This window comes from Narcine bancroftii, chromosome 13 (genome assembly GCF_036971445.1).
Source record: "Narcine bancroftii isolate sNarBan1 chromosome 13, sNarBan1.hap1, whole genome shotgun sequence".
NCBI lineage: Eukaryota > Metazoa > Chordata > Chondrichthyes > Torpediniformes > Narcinidae > Narcine > Narcine bancroftii.
The window spans coordinates 3,909,569-3,928,678 of NC_091481.1; the positions used below are offsets into that span (position 1 = coordinate 3,909,569).

The 19,110-nt window shown below is 42.4% G+C and overlaps 1 protein-coding gene across 1 annotated transcript in view; it reads left to right on the top strand.

Annotated features, from left to right (window-relative positions):
- itih2 (inter-alpha-trypsin inhibitor heavy chain 2) overlaps positions 1-19,110 on the top strand; it is a 52,602-nt gene that overhangs the window by 17,963 nt on the left and 15,529 nt on the right. The window contains exons 5-13 of the mRNA XM_069908223.1: positions 1,366-1,470; positions 1,665-1,827; positions 2,790-2,897; positions 4,402-4,530; positions 4,640-4,756; positions 7,826-7,994; positions 9,154-9,279; positions 9,969-10,150; positions 14,680-14,865. Of these exons, the coding sequence (XP_069764324.1) occupies positions 1,366-1,470; positions 1,665-1,827; positions 2,790-2,897; positions 4,402-4,530; positions 4,640-4,756; positions 7,826-7,994; positions 9,154-9,279; positions 9,969-10,150; positions 14,680-14,865 (1,285 nt within the window). The remainder of the gene's footprint in view (positions 1-1,365; positions 1,471-1,664; positions 1,828-2,789; positions 2,898-4,401; positions 4,531-4,639; positions 4,757-7,825; positions 7,995-9,153; positions 9,280-9,968; positions 10,151-14,679; positions 14,866-19,110) is intronic.

Sequence of the window (19,110 nt, forward strand, 5' to 3'; positions counted from 1 at the left end):
GGAAATGACATCTCCTCGACGATTATCTTCACACAGGCGCACTTCAAGGATGCGTGCTTGGCCTACTACTCTAACACCCACGACTGTGTGGCCAGGCACAATTCTAATTCTATCTACAAGTTTTCCAATGATGTTACAGTTGTCGGCAGAATCAAAAACAGCAATGAGGAAGTCTACAGGAGGGAGATAAATCAGCTCGTTGAATGGCACAACAACAACCTTGTGTTGAATGTCAGCAAAACTAAGGAGATGATTGTAGACTTTAGGAGGAAGCCGGGGGAACATGACCCAGTCCTCATCAGGGGCTCAATAGTGGAGAGGGTCAAAAACTTCAAATTCCTGGATGTCAACATCTCTGAGAATCTGTTCTGGAGCCTCTATGTTGATGCAATCACAAAGAAGGCTCGCCAGTGGCTATACTTTGAGCTGTTTGAGGAGATTCAGCATGTCACCGAAGACTCTTGAAAATTTCTACAGGTGTACTCTGGAGAGCATTTTGGCTGGTTGAATCACTGCCTGGTAGGGAGGCACCAACTCACAGGACAAGAATAAACTCGAGGGTTGTTAACTTGGCCTGCAACATCACAGGCACCAGACTTCACTCCATTGAGGATATCTACATGAGGCAGTGCCTTAAAAAAGCAGCCTCTATCAAAGATCCCAATCACCAGGCCGTTCCCTCTTCACTCTGCTACAAAGGGGGTGGGGTGGGGGGGGGAATAAAAGGTACAGGAGTCTAAAGATGAGCACTCAATGGCACAAGGACAGCTTCTTCCCCTGCTGTCACCAGATTCCTGAATGATCAATGAACCAAAGACACTGCCTTACTTTTTGAGCACTTTTTTAATAGTAGTGTTGTAAGATGGTTCTAATATGAATGTTTGGACTATGACAATAAATCCTGATCCCTATCCATCTACTCACCTGCTCCCCATAATTCCTCTATTGCTTAGTTTAATTTCTCCCACTGGCATGGTGTCATTTGAACACAGGTCAATGTCCACAATGTTAGCTGCTTGCTTCCAGTGAGCTATGAAACCAGAGAAATTGAGGAAGGGTTTTAGTTAATGAGGGTGGCATAGTGGTTAGTGCAATGCCTTTAAAGCTCCAATGCTCAGGACCGGGGTTCAAATCCTGCACTGACCATAAGGTGTTTGTATGTTCTCCCCATGCTTGCATGAGTTTTTCCCAGGGGCTCTGGTTTCCTCCCACCGTCCCAAACATAAGGGGTGGCATAGGCTTGTGGGCCGAAATGGCCTGTTACCGTGCTGTATGTCTAAATTTCAAAAATAAATTTTAAAAAGAGCAAAAGGAACTTGAAGTGTAATCGTTCCATTTAATTGAAATGTTTCACCTCTCTCGCAGGACTGTGAATGACATCACGTTTGTTGGATCTGTGCAGGAAAAGAGTCTTTCCAGGAGACTGTATGCAGAAGCAAGAGCTAAAGGAAAGGCAGCTGGGATTATTAGGTAAAAAAATTTACATACCCAGTTGAGGTCATGGATCATTTTCTTAATTAAGTGGTGAATTGGAGGTCAAAGGGCTTTCATGTGGGTAGATCATCAGTGAAATGGTAGTATCCATGCCCAACCAGGTCTTCTGACTTGTACAGATCATTGGTTATTATACCATTCACTAAATTATTGATCCTTTCTGTGTGTAGGACATATGGCCGTGAGATGGAACACTTTAAAGCTGATATCAATGTTCCGGGAGGGAGCAAAATCGGCTTTGAGCTACACTGCCAAGAGCTGTTACAGCGAAGACTGGGGTTTTATGAGCAAATTATTGTCCTTCAACCAGGAAGCTTGGTGAAGCAGTTCCAGGTACTTGTGAACACTCTGCATGCAGTGTTGACAAAGGTGTGGCTCTTGCACATACTGGGTGGATCACACTACAGGTATAGATAAGTCCATTCAATGTAACTGTGACCAAAATCTACTTCAGTACTCATGCCTTCGGTTAACAAAAATCTAAAGTGAACGATTAACTGAGTGTTGATCAGTGTGTATTCAATGGGATCACCTCTGTCTGATTTGAATTCCAAAAGGTGGAGTTCAAGTTTCCTTTATTGTCAAGATTTCTTTAATGTTATGTAATAGCAAGGAAGTTGTAGCAAAAAAGAGACCCTTCAGAGTCAGAGATTCTCCCTCCAGCATTTCCACAACCTCTGCAGCTGCACTGATTTCTGTTCGATCCATTGGCAATCCGAGTGCCAGATCCAAACCTCCAACCTGATTCATTCCTAAATCTAGCATCAACTCTTTACAATGCTGAGCAATCCTCTATTCAAATTTATATCCAGCCTCCTTTAATTCAGCCTCTATATCTCAAGTTGTACCTCTGTTAATGGTGCTGTATTATTGCAATTTCCCTCCATATTGTACATTTAATCAGTTCATCAGATATTAATTAATCACTCTAAACAATTTTTAAATTTAGACTTGCAGCATGGCGCAAGCCCTTTTGGCCAAGGAGCCCGTGCCACCCAATTATACCCAAGTTACCTACAACCCCGTACATTTTGGAGGGTGGGAGGCAACCGGAGGAAACCCACAGAGACACGGGGAGAATGTACAAACTCCTTACAGGCAGTGCTGGGTTGGAACCCCAATTGCTGGCGCGGTAACATCACTGCGCTAACCGTTATGCTGTCTGGTCCATGAGGTGAAATGAAAATTTTTCCTCCGATGTTTTTAATCTATTGAGAACTTCCAGCATTTCCTATTTTTATTATATTTACAGAATTCAAGGTGCTTTCTAAAAACATAATCTAAACTTCCCTTAGGTGGATGTTTACATATTTGAGCCACAAGGCATTGCCTACATTGAAGCACCCAATAGGCTTGGAACACAGTTCGATGGGCTGATTCATATCACTAAAGGCGAGAACAAGGTAAGTGTTACAAGGACTGGGGTTTTTCTGGGACACAGTACCTCTGATTAATGCACTTGGAGATCAGGAAGCAGTAGCTCACATTGTCGGTCTGACCGCCTGAGACAAATCAGCCATACCTTCCTAAAGCCCACAATCAAATTCATGGTCTTGCTGATGTTGAGAGCAAGATTGTTGTTCTGGCACCATGTAACCAGATTCTGGATCTCATTCTGAGGCATGAGTTTGTCTTATCCATCAGTGCAATTTAAAAATGCACTGAAAATCTGTTGTATATTTGTTGTATATTCTGACTCATCATTACCTATTGTTGAGCTGACAACAGTCGTATGGTCAGTGAATTTCCAGATGAGTTGGAGCAGTACTGCTAAATAGTTGAAGGTATAGATAGAGTCGAACAGGGGACTAAACAGTCTTGAGGTGCCCCTGAGTTGATGGTCAGCAAGGAGAAAATGCAAAAGTATAAAGGGAATTTTGCTTAAACTTAAATGGTGTTACTTTTACCCTGACGTCCACTTACAATGTGATATTTAGTCGACTAAATTTAGAACCGAGGGGATGGGTGCAATCAAATAAGAGTAAGATACTTGAGGGTTAGAACACAAGAAATAGGAGCAAGAATTAGCCAATCGGCCCATCAAGCCTTCTCCACCATTTAATAAGATCATGGCTGAACTCCTCTCCATCTTCCTGCCTTTTCCCCATATCCCTTAATTCCCTGACTATGTAAAAATCTATCCAACCTTGTCTTAAATATATTTACTGAGTTCGCCTCTGCTGCTTCAATACAAATTCCACAGATTGACCACCCTCTGGGGAAAAGCAGTTCCTCCTCGTCTCCATCCTAAATCTTGAGGCTATGTCCCCTAGTTCTTGTCTCACCTACCAATGGAAACAACTTGCCTACCTCAGTCTATGCCTTTCATAATTTTGTTTCCAAGAGATCTCCTCTCATTCTTCTAAATTCCAATGAGTACAGTCCAAGACAAATCAATCTCTCCTCCTAGACCAACCCTTGGAATCCACATGGTGAACCTACTGTGTACCGCCTCCAAAACCAGTACAGCCTTCCTCCAGTCAGGAGACTGGAACTCCATGCAGTGTTCCAGATACAGTTGGAGGGCTGACAAGAGAATGTAGAAATGGAGAAGGGAGAGTGCTTTGAAAAGAAGGATAAGCATTTTAAAGGTGAGAAAATGTTTAGTCGGATGGTGGGTATGTCAATGAGGACAGGTGCGATGGATGATTGGGACTTGATATAAAGTAGGATACAAACAATAGTGATTTGAATGAGCTCACACTTCTGGAAATTCTTAACTAATTAGAATCCTGTCTTTATTAATCTTGCCACATTTTCTCTGATTTTGCTTTTGAACCACTTAGTCTTCCAAGAAGGCGATCTGATCAGTTGTCAGAATAGAAATCTTCTGACCTACATCCAGGGGACTCCGGCTTATTTTGACATTGTTTGGACGGGCACTCACAATCCATTTTGTTTCTGTAGGCTCATCTTTCCTTCAAGCCAACTCTGGACCAACAACGGAAATGCCCAGGCTGTCTTGACACTGCTATCGATGGTAGTATGGTTGTGAAATATGACGTGAAACGGGAGCTCAATGGAGGCAGCCTTCAGGTCATTGAGATTTGGGCCCAATTCCTCTTATTTTCCATTGACATCTTTTCACTTTGGAGAGTGACTTCTTGGTGCTAAATCATGACTAATTTCTCTGGTTTTGCTCCAGATTTCCGATGGCTATTTTGTTCACTATTTTGCCCCGAGCAACTTGCCTCCACTACTGAAAAACATAATTTTTGTCATCGATGTCAGTGGTTCGATGTGGGGAATCAAGATGAAACAGGTATGTCAGTTTGCAGGGTGGATCTGCCTGTTTTGCTGTGGATGGGACTAGCAAGTATTCAGAAGCTTTAAGGCGCTCTTGAGTCAGTCATAAAAATGCTGGAGGAACTTAGCAGGTCACACAGCATCGGAGGCGCAAGACCTGCTGGGTTCCTCCAGCATCTTTGTTTTTATCTACAATCACGGCATCTGCAGACTTTCATGTTTCATTGAATTCGGTATCTTCAAAGCATTGTATCCTAATAATTCAGAGGGAAGTTAGGACATTAGGTGACCTGAAGTTCACTAGAACCAAGAGGGCTCTGGGGTTTTCCGAACAAGAAGATAGTTGGGTGGTACGATTGTGAGGCATCACACTGTATTGGCGACTCTGGTTGTTTTATTATTCCTCCCAATATCTCAAAAGGAAAATCCTGGAAATACCTAACAGGTCGGGCAGCATCTGTAGGGAAAGCAACAAGAGCTAATGCTTTGAGTCAATGTATTCATTTTACCTCCCATTGGTTCATCTTGGGACATTAGTGTTACATCATTGAGCTTTCCATGTTGTCAGCCCTGCAGTAGTTCATCTTTGTAGTAACATTCTCTTGTCACTGTGTTAATGCAGTCATTCTGTTATGGTAAGTGGCAATGTCACATTTAAGTGAATTTGTCACTAAAAAATCTAGTACAGAGTTCTTCTGTGAACAACTAATAGGTAATCTCCAATATTCATTCGTGAGAATGTAATGAGCACAATTTAGAGCATAGGATGATAATGAAAAGGCTGATCAAATAGCAGCCTGCAAGGGCAGCACGAGAGAACTGTAATGGGGTTCATTCAGGAGCCTGATGGTTGCATGGAAGAAACTCCCTTTAAGTCTGTTGGTGTGTGCTTTCATATTCTTAAGCCTTCTCCCCGATAGGAGGTGGTGTGTGGAGAGTGAGAGGTGTCGTGGGTCTTTCAGATTTGTACAAAATATCCAAAGATCTCGAAGTTTGATCAAAACAGAATACATTTTAACCCTTCCATGGACAAGGGTTGGCATTTAACCAATACCACACTACCTTCATTGAGATCACCTGAGATTACCATTTGCCAATTTGAAGGTGGTCCCAGTTACAGAGGGGATAGTACAGTTAGCATAACACTGTTACAGCACCAGCGACCCAGGTTCAAATCTGGCGCTGTCTATAACGAGTTCGTACGCTCACTGGGCCTGGGGTGCTCTAGTTTCCACTTACCCTTCAAAAAAAAGTACGGGAGTTGTGGGTTAATTGGGTGTAACTGGGCGGCACAGGCTTGTGGACTGGAAGGGCTTGTTACTGAGCAGTAGTTTTTTTTTAATGTGGATCTGTTGGTAGGATGGGCAGAAAAATGGCAGGTGGAATTTCATCCAAGAAATTAGGTTTTTGGATGACTATTGAACTAGAATGTATAAATGAAATAAAGTTAAACAAGAGAACCTACAAATGCTGGGGTCGAGTGCAGCACACAAAATTGCTGGACGAACTCAGCAGGTCACGCAGCCTCCACAGGAGTTCAAAGGCAGTCGACGTTTTGGGCCTGAGGCCTTCGTTGGGAATGTAGAAGATCAGGCAGGTCCCTGAATAAAGGAGGAGGGAGGAAGGGGCAAGGGGAGGAGTTCAGGCTAACAGGTAAGAGGATACAGATGACAGGGTAGAAGAAAAAAGTGAAGGGAGAGGTGGCAGAGGGCTAAGAAAGGCTCAATTTATTCAGCCGCATCTACTGGTTTTCCCCATTCCACACCAACTGACTAAACTAGTTTGAAAGTGTGGCCAGCGTGAGCAGGTTGGGTTATAGGACCTTTTTAGAACTGTATGACTCTGATGCGCACTAAATGAAGAAAACAATTGTACCAGACAGAGAACTGAGTATTCACCAGAATATTACCTGGAATGGACCTTCTCAACTACAGGGAGATGCTGGAGAGGTTGAGATTGTTTTCTTCAGGTAAGATGAGCCTGAGGGGAAGCTGAATGAAGTGCACAAAGTCATTGAGGGGCAGAAGCCAGAACAAAAAGGTGGCGGGGGGTGGGGGTGTTATGGATGAGGGAGAGAAGTACGAGCTGGCTGGTGAATACGAGTGGGAGGGGGAGAAGGTGAGTGGAGAAAGGGTGTGGAAAAAGATAAGGTGAGGAGGCTGAGGGCTGTAGAAGTGCACCTTGAGAGGGTAGGATGGAGGTGGGGAGCTGGAGAGTGTGGGTGATGGGCAGTTTGAGAGGGGCGGGGAAGAGGAGAGAGCCTAGAGGGATCAGGGAATGCTGGGGAAGGGGTAGAAAACAAGGGAGGAGGCTACTGGAAATTGGAGAAGTCATTGTTGATGCTGTCTGGTTGGAGACTGCCAAGATGGAATACAAGGGGTTGTTCTCCCCATTTGTATGTAGTGTCAACATGGAACTAAAGTAGACCTTGGCCAGACGTCAATATGGGAAAAGGGCTTGGGATTGAAATGGCTGGTCAGCAGGAGAACTTGTAGAACATGGTTGAAATCTGGAACGTACTGCCTGAGGAGGTGGTGGAGACAGAGACTCTCTCAACAGTTAAGATTTAGATATGAAATATCTTCTGGGGAAATAGGATGGGTACAGATAAAACACATAGAACACTACAGCACAGTGCAGGCCCTGTAACCCATGATGTGCCAATCCATATAAACCTACTCAGCCATCTAATCCTTCCCTACCTCACACCCACAACCCTCTATTTTTCGTGTATCCACAAATGCTGCTATTGTACCAGCCTTCACACTGGTAATGCATTCTGGGCACCCACAACTCTCTGGATTTATATAAAAAAAAATTCCCCCTCATATCTCCCCTCAACTTGTACCCATGTCCTCTGATGTTTGCTACTTTTACCCCGGGGCAAAAAAGGTGCTGGCTGTCCACTATCTATGCCTCTCCTACTTAATGGCTGGCACAGAGAAGGTGGGCTGAAGGGCTGCCTTCCATGCTGTGTGACTCTGAGACAACTGTTACGGTAATGTGTTGTGGGAATCTGAAGCCAATAATAAAGCAAACCCGAATGCATTCTCAACCATGAAATATTCTTCATTGTTCAACCTAGACTGTTGAAGCCATGGCAACGATTCTGGAAGATCTGCACCCTCGGGACCAATTCACCATCATCGACTTTAACCACAACATCCGGTTTTGGCATCACCTCTTGGTTCCAGCTACCCCTGCTCATATCAAGGAGGCCAAAAAATACATTGCGAAGATTCAGCCCAATGGTGGTGGGTATATAGAGAATGTGCAAGAATACCACAGAACTGCTCACTGCTAATCTCAATACTTAACATCAGGGAAAGAGATCTGCTTTTAGATATAGAACAATTAGTGTCTGCAAGATTCAGAAGAATGATCTTGAACTTGCTATCAGTGACAATAAGAATTGCCAACGAGGTAATTTAAGAATTATTGGCAAATATTCGCATCTTGAAAAAGTCAACCTGCTGTTGGAACTCAGTGTTGAGTAAAGTGTGGGAGAAAAAGAACTGTTGACGTTTGAGGCCAGATTCCTTCATCAAGACTTAGCTGTTCTTTCTTTCCCACAGACACTGCTCGACCCTTTGAGTTCCTCCAGTAGTTTAGCTTTGCTCCAAATTCAACCCTCTTCAGTCTCTCGCGTGTCCTCATATTTATTTAGAAACACAGTAAATGCTGTAAATGTAGCGACCCTTGGAGGTAGAGATAACTGATGTTTTGGGCCTGAGTCCTTCTCCAAGAAAGAAAGGAGGAAACCTGTCAATTGGAGGAACCACTCCTCATATTCCACCTGGGCGTCCAACACAATGGCATTAACGTCAACCTCTGGTTTCCACCTCTTTCCCCCCCCCAATCCACTCCATTGTCTCCTTTCCTCCAGCTCTCCCTCTCTTCCATTTTCTGTCTCCTTTCACTGAACCAAAATCAAAACCCTCTCCCTGAATCAATTCTCACCCTTCCTCTCTCCTGTCCCCTTATCATACCTTTTGTCTGTGGTCTGTACTCCTCTCTCCCATTCTCCTCTCTTCCCCCCCCCCTCAGCCTTTTAATTCTGATGCCTGTCTTTTTTTTTTTTAAAAACTTACCTTGAGGAAAGGCTCAGTCCTGAAACATTGGTAGTATACACATCTCCTATGAACGCAGCAAGATCTGCTGAGTTCCTTCAGGATTTCTGTTAATAGGAAGTTCTTCTCTCAGGGGGACGAATCTCTGGAACTCTGTCCCAGAGAGTGGTGGGGGCTGGATCATTATTTAAGGTGAAGATAGATCCCTGCTCAAAGGACTGAGGGATTATGGGGAACTAGCAGGGAAGAGGGTAACATTGATCCAGTTGAATGATGGGGTAGGATTCAGGGCTGACTGGCCTCCTATTTCTGTTCTTATCCACCAACTTCTTGTTTAAATCAGGAACCAACATCAATGAGGCAATCCTCTCGGCCATTCATGTTTTAAGAGTAGCTGATAGCTACGGGCTACTGGATCCACGATCTGTGTCCCTCATTATTATGGTTTCTGATGGAGATCCCACAGTTGGTAAGTACTGATTAATCCAAGAGTATTTGATAACCAGACTACAGAAACCACTCATGAGAGACTTTGTTCTCCACTTGAGACCTCTTGTCTCATCCTATCAGCCACAGGGGACATGTAAGAATGCAGGTTTGGAATACTATGTTTATTGTCATACACAGAAGTGCGATGTCCATATGCCCCAAATTCTTTCTTTCTGCAAACAAATGGGTACTTCTTGCAAAAAGAACTGGAATCTTATACACTACATTACTCTTGTACATAAATTAAAAGATCAATAAATAAATATTCACATTTACAGTAAGTGCAAGAGGAGGCATTTCAATAGTGCAGCAGGTCTTTCTGTGATTCTGGTGTAGTTTCTGTTTAGGGTAGTGAGAGGAGGTTTTCCAGCACTTAATGAGACACACACTGGTATAATTAAAGTAATGGATCAAAGGTGTGAGTGACCGCGTCTCAATCCAAAGTAACGTGTAATGTAACTTCCGCGTTACATTGATCATGGATTGTCTGTACCTTGCTTAGTCACTCTTTTTGCATTAGGATTAACAGTGCTGTGAATATTTATTATTTATCTTGTGTATTTATTGTCTCGTTTAATATAGTTTTTCTTTACATTCAATATCTTTTTTTAAAAAAATAATTGTATGGAGTAGAATTCAATTTCTTTAACATTAAACTTTCATGTGAAGGTGAAATTAAACTGAGTGCCATCCAGAGGAATGTCAGGAGACAAATGCAGGAAGATTACTCCCTCTTTTGCCTTGGGATTGGCTTTGATGTGGACTACGACTTCTTGGAGAGGATTGCTCTGGAGAATCGAGGAGAAGCTCGGCGCATTCAAGCGAACCTCAACACCTCCAACCAACTGACGGTAACATTCTGGCGCTAACAAATCACTTCTGCTTGTCCTTCGGTTTGAGCCTCCCTTCTCGGTTTGAGCCTCCCTTCTCGGTTTGAGCCTCCCTTCTCGGTTTGAGCCTCCCTTCTCGGTTTGAGCCTCCCTTCTCGGTTTGAGCCTCCCTTCTCGGTTTGAGCCTCCCTTCTCGGTTTGAGCCTCCCTTCTCGGTTTGAGCCTCCCTTCTCGGTTTGAGCCTCCCTTCTCGGTTTGAGCCTCCCTTCTCGGTTTGAGCCTCCCTTCTCGGTTTGAGCCTCCCTTCTCGGTTTGAGCCTCCCTTCTCGGTTTGAGCCTCCCTTCTCGGTTTGAGCCTCCCTTCTCGGTTTGAGCCTCCCTTCTCGGTTTGAGCCTCCCTTCTCGGTTTGAGCCTCCCTTCTCGGTTTGAGCCTCCCTTCTCGGTTTGAGCCTCCCTTCTCGGTTTGAGCCTCCCTTCTCGGTTTGAGCCTCCCTTCTCGGTTTGAGCCTCCCTTCTCGGTTTGAGCCTCCCTTCTCGGTTTGCTGCTAACCTAGTTTTAAAGGGGACAATGAATCCTATTTTCTCGACAGGCGGAATTTGACTGTTGCTGTTCAGGTGAATGGACATGAGATGAGAACTTATTATTCTGAACATATGTACAATGTCCAGATGTATAAGAAATAGGAGCTGGAGTAAGCCATTTGGCCTGTCGCGCCTGCTCTGCCATTCAATGATCAGCTCCTCTCCACCTACCTGCCATTTCCCCATATCCCCTACTATGTAAAAATCTATCAAATCTTAAATACAGTATATTTACTGAGGTCACCTCCACTGCTTCAATTGGCAGTCAATTCCATAAATTTACCACTCTGAGAAAACCAGTTCCTCATCTCCATCCTAAATCTACCACCCTGAATCTTGAGGTTCTAGTCTCCTCCACCAATGGAAACAACTTCCCTACTCTATCTTATCTATGCCATTCATAATTTTGTTTCTTTAAGATCCCCTCACATTTTTCTAAATTCTACCAAGTACATTCCCAGCCGACACAATCTCATAGGCTAACCCCGTCATCTCTGGAATTAATTTGGTGAACTTCCTCTGCACCGCCTCCAAAGCCAGGGCATCCTTCCCCAGGTATGGAGACCAGAACTGCACGACCTTGTACGGCTGCAGCATAACCTCCCTGCTCTGAAATTTAATCCCTCTAGCGATGGCCAGCATTCTATTTGCCTTCTTGATAACCTTTGGCAATGTATGCACAAGCCCTTCTGCACGTCAACAGGCTGCATTCGCTTGCCATTTAACTGATCTTCCATTTGTCCTTCCAAAATGGATAACCTCACATTTACCAACATTGTGCACTGAAATTCTTGCTTGTTTCTGCCACATAGGTAATATTCACCAACTGAAGTATACATTAAATCCTGACAATATGCCAAAAGAGAAAAATAATAAATATGAATGGATAGAATAATAAAATATTGTAATGTTTCAGTAGTACAGATAAATCTTTAGTTGATTCTGGAATAGCTTAAGGTTAGGTTTGGGGAAGTGCAGGGAAGTTCAAGACCCTGATTGCTGTTGGTGGGGGGTGGGGGGAGAGACTGTTAATTTTAGACATGCTGCATGGTAACGGGTCCTTTCAGCCCAAGAACCCGTGCCACCCAATTGACCTAAACCCAGTACATTTTTAATGGTGAAACATGGTACATTTTTAATGGTGGGAGGAAATCCTCTCAGGCATGGGGAGTACACACAAACAGATGGTGCCGGATTTGAATCTTGTTTGCTATTGTTGAAAGCTTTGTGCTACGCTCAGGGTGGTGTGTTCTTGAAGTTGGAGGAGCTGGACTTCAGGTTTCTGTACCTTCCACCCAAAGCCAGCACCTTTTTCCCAGGCCAGGAATAGAAAACACCAGTGGACACGTATACAAAGTGTAGGAAGGGAAGTTTAGGGGAGACATCAGGGATAAGTTTTTAACACAGGCGTGGGTGCTTGGAATGCATTGCCAGGGTTGGTGGTGGAGACTGAAACATTAGGGGCATTTAAGAGACTCTTAGACAGGATGAAAGAAAAGTACAGGGTTATGAGGTTGGAAGGGTTTATTTTTTTTTGATAGGAATATATAGGTTGGCAAAACATTGAGGGCCGAAGGGCCTACACTGTAATGTTTTGTGATCATAAGTTCCCTGCTGTCTCACTTCAAAGAGCAATTAAAAGTTAACCACTCTGATAGATTTGGACTCTCATTTACTCATTGGTTAAGGCTGGGAGATTTACCTTCCCCAGAGAACCTTTATGGAAAATCTATAGTTTCATGGCGACCGATACTAATTAGTTTTTTAATTCAAGATTTGTTTTATCATTGATGGGATTTGAAATGCTCAGAATTTATGGTTCTGATCTCTGAATATTACTTCAAAAATGGAATCACTCTGATCACATACCTAATTAAAGTAACAAACTGTTATGTTCATTATCTCGAATTAGGTTTGTAATATACTAGTAGTACCTTTTATTAATGTATTTTTGATAGAGAATTTGATGAACTGGAATTTTAACCCTCAATTTTAACTAGACTTTTTGAATATTTATACAGGCAAAAATTCTGAAAACATTATCTTCATTTAAATTATTTTTACATTTAAATTTTTTTAAATGTAGACATACGGCACAGTAACTGGCCCTTTCGTCCCACGAGCCCGTGACTCTCAATTACACCCAATTGACCTATAACCCCAGTGTATTTTGAAGGGTGGGAGGAATCCAGAGCCCCAGGGGAAAACCCTCGCAGACATGAGGAGAATGTACAAACTCCTTTGACAGCGCGGGATCTGAACCCCGGTCGCAGGTGCTGTAATAGCATTTCGCTAACCGTGCCACCCTTGATTTTTAATCTTGATCTGCTTTCTTTACTCAAACTGTTTTGTTATTCTCTCCATTCCTTTATTGGTGACCCAATATTTTTTTTCCCCCCCCTTTCCTCCAATGCCTGTTTTCTGATACACAAAGTTGTGGTTTTTTGAATATTATTTTCATTTTTATATATAGAACATCATTACATGCATCATAATATTATTTTTAAATTAGTCTCATATGATGCCCAAATCTCTCCTCCCTCCACCCCCCACAACTAACATTTTTCTAAAAATTGTCCAAAAAAAGTGTTTGAGCCTCCATTAATGTGCATAATCTCGATCTTGAGGAATTCAATGCCATGAACCTAACTAGTATTTAAAACTTTTCAGGGAAGTGAATTATATCCTTAAGCCAGTATGATTCAAATAAGGTTGCCATATTTTAACAAATGCGTCATATTTCTTTCTAAAATTGTCTTTTCTTGGGGGCGGGGGGCAGCACAACTTCGCATTTCCATATTCCAGCAAGTAATAAGTAGGGGGCGTCAGACTTCCATGTTATGGTGATGCATCTCCTGGCCACTGCTAGTGCAATCCTCTCAAACTGGATTTGATCTCAATCATGAAGTTGTGGTTGATTTAGATCTCATTACTTCGCTCCCCGCTCAAAGCCCTCCTGAGATAGCCATCTGGATGCATCATGGAGCAGCTGCATTGTTTGGCGCAGGCTCCCTCTATTTGTCCAGTAATCTTGCTGGAAAGTATCCAAGGATGTCACTTGCTGGTTTGAATCCTCAGCCAGTCAAGACGGTGGAGCATTTGAACTTGGATCCATCCATTCGGTGTGGCAATGTAAACACTGTCTACCACCTACAGGCAGCGCACCAGTCACATCCAGCTACTCAAGTAGTAAATGAACTTGTACCTCATCACTGCGTCGATGGTAAAGAAATCTACATTTAACTGTCCCTGGGTAGCACACACAAATCACTCCATAGGACAATGTTTTACCTTCTATATTTACCTACCATCTTTACCTCCTATGGACGCTAAGAGACTTGCTGAGTTCCCCTGGGATTTCTGTTTATAGGACAATGTTTAAACCCACTGCCTGGCTCTCACAGTATAACCACAATATGCCCAACCATTCCATGATAGGATTATGTCCAACTGCTACAGAGATAGCATATCTCACACTCAACTTCTCCATGGGCATTTTTAAGCCCATATCCAACCAAAATATAGGCAATCAGATCCCATATCCAATCACAATACAGCTCAGCATTTGATTCCATGACCGACTCAACTATGGAGCAATGTATGAGAACACATCTAACCACTATGGTGCAGGCCACATCCAACTACTATATGGGTCCAGTGCCAATCACTCCAATATAAAGTATTAGGAGCCGTGACAAACTGTGCAATGGAACATGAGAGTCTGCAAACAAGCACATAGGTCAGGGTACAAGTCCACATTCAACCTATTTATGGGGCAATGTACGAGTCTGCATCCAACCAACTGGCTGAATATCAACCTGCACTGAATCATTCCAAGGGGCCCTGGTCATCCACTTTTCCAATGATGGTCTCCTTGAAATCACTGTTCTGTCAGAAGGAAATGCATTCACAATGTGTGATATTATTGAACTTGCTTTTTGATTGTGTTTCTCATTATTAATGGCAGGATTTCTACGAAGAGGTTGCCACTCCATTGCTGAGAAAGATTGAGGTGCACTATGGTGGTGAAAATGTAACAGATGTGACCCAAGATACCTTTGACAAATATTTCAGTGGCTCTGAACTAATTATTGCAGGAAGACTGACAAACAACGTTCCTTCCATCTTGCAGAGCCTGGTGTCAGCGAGCTCAGTAAGTACATGAAGCAGTGGTGTTGATGTTGACAGTTTCTTAGTTAAGTGTTTCCTTTTACTAATAACTGATGATTAATAATATCACAAGTGTTCTAATAATTATTTGTCAATCCTTGAGCTCAAGTCAAATCAAGTTTATTGTCATCTGATTTTACAAGTACAACCCAGCAAAACTGCGTTCTCCGGTCCTCCGTGCAAAACACACAGACAAACAATACATATTCAGGACAAGTATGTTATCTAAATAAATATTGCTTTGTTCAAATGAGAGTCTGAGGGTGAGTGTGAGCAGTTCCTTTGGTCGTTCAGCGTTCTCACTGCCCGTGGGAAGAAGCTGTTCCTCAGCCTGGTGGTGCTGGCTCTGATGCTCCTGTATCTCTTCCCTGACGGGAGCAGCTAAAAGATGCTGTGTGCAGGGTGGAAGGGGTCCTCAACGATTTTGTGCACCCTCTTCAGACAATGGTGCCGATAGATCATGTCGATGGGGGAGAGGGAGACCCCAGTGATCTTTTGGCACTCTTATGGTCCTGTGGATTGACTCCAATCCATTTATCTGCAGCAACTTTGCCACACTGGTGCAGCCGGCCAGGACTTCCAAGTACATCAAGACCTCATGGTCCATTAAGACCTCTTGTGTACCATGTGATTGCAGTTACTGTACCTACCACCAACACATTCAGAGTGCCCTGGATTTTTTTTTCCCCACAACTACACCCTGGTGTTGAAGCATGAGCTCAGGAAAAAGGGAGGCTTGGATCTGCTATCTTCCAGTTCAATTTACTGAGATCTCCACTGGGACAATATTTTACACACTCAGCCATTAGAATGTACACAAATTACAATTTTCTTCCATCTGTCTACAGTTACTGGGAAATGAAATTCAGAGTAGAAATGGGAGCTTAATTGTGAACATTTAACCCTTTGGACTTATTAACCTTTCATAACATTTTGTCCAGACTGGGTCCCTGGGTAAACTACAGTATGGTTGGGTATAAAACCAGTCCTGTAAAACGCGGACAAACCGTATGGTTATTGGTCGTCCCTGCGAACAGGGACCTGGAGTCCAGAGGGTTATTAGAAAATAGGGCGATACATGAAATGATTTTGGATATGCCTTGGGATTGAGTTCTGTTTGATTAAAAATAATGCAGGAGTTCAAAGTGAAATGGGTTCAAGTAACATCCAATCATTCCACTTTTTAAATGAATATGAGATTCCTCTAAGGAGACCCATTCAGATGGCTGATTTGCAAGACGTGGAACCCACAACAGTTCATCAGAAATCCGTTTCAATTAAGGACATATAGAATAAGAGGGCATCACTAAGACTGAGGGCATTGGGTCTCCATTGTGAAAAAGAGCTATGACATGCAAATGTGTGGAAATGCACTAAAATTATTCTTGCTTGCTGCAACTACATGGGTTCGGAAAATAAATTAAAAATAAGTATAATTAAATTACCACAGGAGAAGATAATAAAATAGGATAGGGTATACTCCAGCGTGGAATACAATACTGTTCTCCTACGCTGGCGTCCTTCATAAGTTGGTGTGAAAATTAATGCCTAGAAATTGAAGATTCAAGATTCTTTTATTGTCATGTCATGTAATAGTGCAGGACAGGTAAATATTACATGAAATTGCATTCCTGCTGTAAAGAGTTGTCATTAGTGTTTTCTGGTGCTCCTTACAGAAAAGCAAGAGAAGAGAGTCCTGCATGTTGAGACCATGTTTAATCTTGTTGAACAGTGGTTATCAGTTGCCAGACAAAATTAACAGACCAATTAACACCTTTTTGTCTGTTGGTCTGTACCCCTGCCCCCCCCCCAATTCTTCCCTCTTCCTGAGGCTTTTAATCTAGGGGTCTGCCTTGAAGGGCTCAGGCCCGAAACGTCATTTGTCTTTACCTCCTATGGATGGTGTGAGACCTACTGTTCTTCCAGCATTTCTGTGCTTTTACCTTGGCCTTGTTTTCCTGTTCTAATCCCTTATTGCTCGGTTCTGTTAATATTCTAACAGCTGTCAGTTACTGTCTGGGATGAACTCATTTTGCGTGGCCAAAACACAAATGCTGGAGGAACTCGGCTGGAATCGCAGCATCCATAGGAGGTAAAGTTTTTGTCCTGAGCCCTTGCTAAAAGTATTTTTTTTAAAAGGCCAGCTTCTAAATTAAAAGGTGGGGGAAAAAAGGGGAAAGAATGAGAGGGGGAGAAGTGCAGACCAACAAAAGCTGTTAATTGGATAAGAGGAGAGGTGAGAATTCATTTGGCTCTGTGAAAGATGGGGAAAGGCAATGGAGGAAGAAGAGGGATGTTTAACAGAAACTGGAGAGGTCGATGTTAATGTTGCCCAGATGGAAGATAAGGTGCTGCTCCTCCAATTTGCAGTGCACGAGACCTGTCTTTTTAACTCCTACCTTGAGGAAGGGCTCGGGCCCAAAATGTCTTTACCTCCTATGGACACTGAGAGACTTGCTAAGTTCCTCCAGCATTTCTGTATTTTTACTACAATCATGGCATTTGGAGTCTTTGGTTTCACCTCATTTTGTGTGGAACCTTAACAAATGCCCCTCCTAAAACACTACACCAGTGGTTTTCAAACTTTCCATTCACATCCCACTTTAAGTATTCCCTATGTCATAGGTGCTCTGTGTAAAGGGATGACTTAAGGTGGGATGAGTGGAAAGAAAGTTTGAAAACCACATTTTAATTATCTCTAATTGATTAATTATGTGGAAAATGGGCCAATGACAATTTTTCTCAAGCAAAATATTTCATTAACATTTGGGTCTCAAGCAGTGGTTCTCAACCTTTTTTCCCCCATTCACATACCATCTTAAGTTGTCCCTTACTAATCAGAACACTTATGGCATAGGGATTACTTAAGGTGATATGTAAGTGGAAAGAAAATGTTTGAAAACCATTGCTCTAAACGAACTACATCGTTTGGTTTCTCTGATCTATCTTCATGTGGCAATAACTTTGCTAAAGGGAGTCAACAAAGGCTTGTCAGGCTGAATAAATGTGCAATGATGAGGACATTTTACTGAATTAAATAAATAAAAAAATTCTATAGATGTTTTCAGTGAAATTTGGAAAAGAAATGTAACTTGAATTATTAAGTTTAATAGGAAATGGGTTAAAAATGAAATGGATTAGGATAAGTCTAAGAGAAAGGCTTAACAGCAATGATCTCACCTATGAAATATATTGGTAACCTTACTTTGCAATTGCTTAATTATGAATTTCGAGAGGTTGTCAAGTTGAGGGCTAATTCAGTATGAGCAGGAGAAAATTATTCAGTGACTGTCATCACCTTGTAACTTTAGCTGAAATGTCTGGTAAAATGAAAGAAACGTTTCATAACACCCAAGTTAAACTTAACTGGCTCTTATTTCATTTTGTCTCCTTAACCTAATTTACAACTTGGTATAAGGTGCTAATGTTCTGTTTTTCTACATTCATTTATCAGAATGTATTTACAAGAGCATTTTCTCAAAAATTTCAAGAAGTTTCACCCTCGCTCACTTTAGCTTCTGACAATCAAATTCAGCTCTTAACTAGATCTGCATTCTGTAATTTTGGAACTGACATCTTGAGAAGCAAAACGTAGAAATTAGTCAAAACTTCATCTGGCATGCTCTTCCGCCTATGATCTAACATTTCATAGTTCAGAATCAGAATTTATTTACATTACAGTACAAATATTGCTATAAATAACATCAAAAATAAATGGTGTAAGAAAAAAGGAGAAAGTAATTTGATGGCGGAGGGGAAGAAGCTGTCTTTGTGCCTCTAAGTGCTTGTCTTCAGGCTCCTGTATCTCCTTCCTGATGTTAGCATATTGAAGAGGGCCTGGGTGGTGGGGGTCCTTGAGGATAGAGGCTACTTTCCTAAGACATCGTCTCTTTTCGATGCCCTTGATGGAGTAAAGTCTGGAGCCCGTGATGTTGCTGGCCAAGTTAACCTTCTGGAGATTTTTTTCTTGTTCTGTGCATTGGTGAATGCTCTTAAGTGTGTGCTCAAGTCAAAACATATGCTGGAGGAACTCAGCAAGTTTTGCAGCATCCATTGGAGATAATGAAGGGCTCAGGCCTGAAACATTGATTGTATATCTTTACCGCCTATGGACACTGCTGAGTTCCTCCAACAATTTTGTGTTTTACTACAATCACTGCAGAATTCAGTGTTTCACCCAAGTGTGTGGAGAACATATTTTTCATTGATCCAGCTGTGTGATGTTAAT